Raw genomic sequence first — 3,645 nt, 5'->3', positions numbered from 1 at the left:
TTGGGTGTTTTAATGGAATATTATTGTAAGGAGAGTAGGATATAGTCTGTCTGTTTATTTTTCTTTGTTTTGTTTATTTACTGGTTCTCCATCTCTATTTATTGGTACTCCAGTCCAGTAGGAGGCGTTAAATTTACTTATAATCAGTTGCCAACCGCCACTAAAATCAAAAGAAGAAGAATGTAGGCCAAACCTGGGTTTGTGTTTACGTATATTCGTTGAGTTATATTTACGTAGCAGCCTGCTTGCAGCAGTTTTGGTTATTGCAGTTTTTCTCGGTGTAATCTGTTCTGTACCGGCGAGTAAATGGCAATGGCGGCAGCGAGAGAGGCGTTGGCGGGGGGGCCTGCTTCTTTGTCCCGGTTCAGGGGAGCACTGGTGGCCGCTGTGCTGGGAGACTGTGTCGGCGGGGAGTTCGAGGGAGCAGAGGAGGTTCCGGTCGAGAGTGTGTTGAAGCACCTGAATAACCTGGACGATGAAATTAAAGGAAACGGTCCGTGACCTTTTTTTTTTTTTTTACAATCGTTACCCTGTTTCAGACTATGTGTCTCCTCTGTGGCCCAGTTGTTTAAGGTCTTCCATCACATATGGTATTAAACTGGACCCCTTCCTGCCACCATCACAGTTCCAGCTAAAAGACATGTCACTGAATTTAGTGTAAACTTTTGGCAATCTCAGACTTCATATTTGATACTGAAGCAAGTTTATGAACAGCAATGAAACGCCTGGACATCCATGTGTGACTGTGTCACGCTCTGTTTCTGTATTTCCTTCAGGTATCCTCGAGTACAGTGATGACACAGCCATGGCACGTTGTGTTGTCCAGTCTTTACTCACTCGGGCTGGTTTTGACGAGCAGGACATGGCTCGCAGGTATATAAATGCACGCTGCTTTGGTTTATTGTGGTGCAGAATGTTGTTTCAAAAGCTTGGGACGTACGGTTAGAGCTCTGGCGTCTCACTTGTCTAGGTTTGCTAAGGAGTACAGTGCATCCCCAGGTCGGGGTTTATGGCTCCGGAGTAATCCAGGTCTTGAAGAAGCTGGCTTCACCACAGCTCAGGGACGTGTACCAGCCAGCTAGAGACCAGTTTAATGGCAGAGGCTCTTTTGGGAATGGAGGTGCAATGAGAGCAGCGCACCTTTGCTCTTGGTTTCCGCAATCTGGCTGATGTCAAAAAGGTGCGTAAAGAAAAAAAAAAAAAAAACAATGTTTTTGCCATCACCATAAAATATTATTTAATATTTATTTAACAACCAAACACATTTACATGCAGCTCATAAAGTAGAACTGTAGCTGTTAAGTGTTGTAAAGTTCGTTCTATATAAAAGCAGAAACATTAACAGGGTTCATTACATAATATTCCATATTTAGCGTCACACATTCACAGATTTTTTGTGCTACAAGATTTACTGGCATGTCAACTTTCTCTCTAGTTTGCACGTCAGGGTGCCATGCTGACCCATGCCTGCTCTCTGGGTTATAATGGAGCAGTGCTGCAAGCGTTAGCGGTCCACCTTTCCCTGCAGGGGGCGCTAGACATGCCCCAGCAGTTCCTCAACAGGCTCGTGACTCTGATGGAGGAGGTGGAGTGTGATGAAGTGTCACGCAAAGATGCCCAAGTGTGAGTACTTCATGAGAGCTTATATTACTTGTTTTGCACAGATCTGATTTAGTCAATTAGTCAATGTCTGAACGTAGTCTGAAGGTTAGAAACATCTAACACTGAATAATCACACTGTACCACGGATGGTTTCTGTTTTGTGTCCAGCCTTAAAGAAGCAGAGAAGCCATTCTGTGAGCGTCTTTATAGAGTTCGAGACTTGATGGACAGGACCAACGTCAGCATTGAAGAGGTCATTTCTAAACTGGGTGTGTGTCCGTCAGAGTATCTGACATTCACCTATTCTTCTTGGTCCCACCACCTCACATGATCTTATACATGTTTGTTTTGCCTTCATCTATTAATTTATTTTCAGGTAATGGCATCGCTGCACTCCACTCGGTCCCTACTGCAATCTTCTGTGCCATCCACTGCCTTCAGCCCATTCAGGGCTTTCCCGCAAAGTATGGTGGTGTGGAGAGGACAATAGCATACAGCATGGCGCTGGGAGGGGACACAGACACCATAGCTTGTATGGCAGGGGCAATTGCTGGAGCCCACTATGGCTTTGAGGCCATTCCTCAGCCCTGGATAAGGTGCTGTGAAGGGGCCGAGGAAGCACTCCAAAATGCAGAGCCGCTTCGGGAGCTGTACTACCAGTTATCCCATGCTGGAAGGAGTGGTGCCAGTGATGACAGCTGTAAAGATCCATCAGAAAACAGTCAGAAACAAAGAGTAAGTGACTAGTAGAGTAAATGGGAGGAGTGACACAAACAAATCATTTGCATTGTTTGGACTGACCTTCATTAGTCTGTTGTCTTCTGAGAAGTTTCTCCCTGTTTTGTGTCAAACAATCCTCATCATTTGAGAATTTCATAAAATATGGTTTTATTCAAAAAAACAAACAAACAGGAATGCAGAATTCAAGGTTCACACTGTGGGTTCACTGGTCATCTTGCAGCCTAATAGAATGGCATTGCTCTTTAACATATAATATAGACACAAACAAGCACAAACTTCTTTTCACAATGCGTTCTCTGTTCACAGCTGTTGATGTGTCAATGTTTGGATGAAATCCTGTTCAAATATAAAACGGTACATGTCAGTTGGTGGTAACATATACAGTAGTTCGCGTCTTTGATTTGTTTCTTTTTTTTAGTCAGCTGAAATGTGATTTTCCTGTTGTGGTTAAAAGCAGTGGCTCAGTGGTCGAGTCATAACAGAACCCAACTGAAGTTGAATGGGGCCGTTGCACCAGACAGATTAAGGAATCAAACCACAAGGTTGTCGGAGCGAAACAACCAGCATGCGATGGGAGGCAGAACTGGTTGACAGCACCAGTGAGAGGTTCACACATCTGTGGTGCTCTGCAGTAAGGTGGCACTCCTCTGCGCCGATTCTTGGGTGTACTTTGTCCTGTACTGCACATTCACTGTGTGCAGTCGTTCCCTGAGGGCTTTTGTTCAATGTACATATTTATCCTGCAGAAATGTTGGTTTTCAAAAATCAGTATGGATGTATCGGGATCTTGACATGTGGGGGTTATTTATTTTGGTTTTACTGCTGCCAGTGAACTTTTTATTTATACACTATTGTACATATGTTAAAGCTACGTTTAAGCCTTTGAAAGGTTCTTGTCATCTATCAAGGATGTATAAAATTGTAAAGGCAAAAGGGAATTGAATGTGTTGTCTTTTATTGGTTTCCAAAGTTATACCTAAACCTGAGTTTGTTTATCAAGAACTGTGGAAAACTGCAGAATGTTATTTCACAGTTACTGATAACCTGAATTCAAACATGAAACTCAGTTTAAAATAGAATTAGAAAACTGTGACAGTGTGAAAGTGACAAAGGAAGAAGGCAACAAGCATCACAATGGGTTCATTATTTCAGCTTCATTTAGATGTTCATTGCATTTACTGACTGCAAAAGTACACTTAGAGCAGGTGGTATGCAAGTGTCATCCAATGATCCCTGGAGGTGAAGATTTATGTCCGCAAGCTTATTTCAGACCAAGGAACGGAAGACAAAAAACAGTCATGA

The 3,645-nt window shown here is 43.1% G+C and overlaps 1 protein-coding gene across 1 annotated transcript; it reads left to right on the top strand.

The window, feature by feature from the left end:
• The first annotated feature begins 306 nt into the window (after window positions 1–306).
• LOC144741807 (ADP-ribosylhydrolase ARH3-like) lies at window positions 307–2,349 on the top strand. Its single transcript, XM_078624309.1, is given in 8 exon segments — window positions 307–493; window positions 777–873; window positions 971–1,007; window positions 1,009–1,137; window positions 1,139–1,180; window positions 1,436–1,623; window positions 1,771–1,871; window positions 1,979–2,349. Coding segments are annotated over 8 exon segments (1,152 nt in total).
• The last annotated feature ends 1,296 nt before the right edge of the window (window positions 2,350–3,645 follow it).

This window comes from Lampetra planeri, unplaced genomic scaffold, assembly GCF_965212315.1.
Source record: "Lampetra planeri unplaced genomic scaffold, kcLamPlan1.2.h2 scaffold_727, whole genome shotgun sequence".
Lineage (NCBI taxonomy): Eukaryota > Metazoa > Chordata > Hyperoartia > Petromyzontiformes > Petromyzontidae > Lampetra > Lampetra planeri.
Note: the sequence above shows the minus strand (reverse complement) of the source record. Positions and strands in the feature narration are given on the sequence as shown.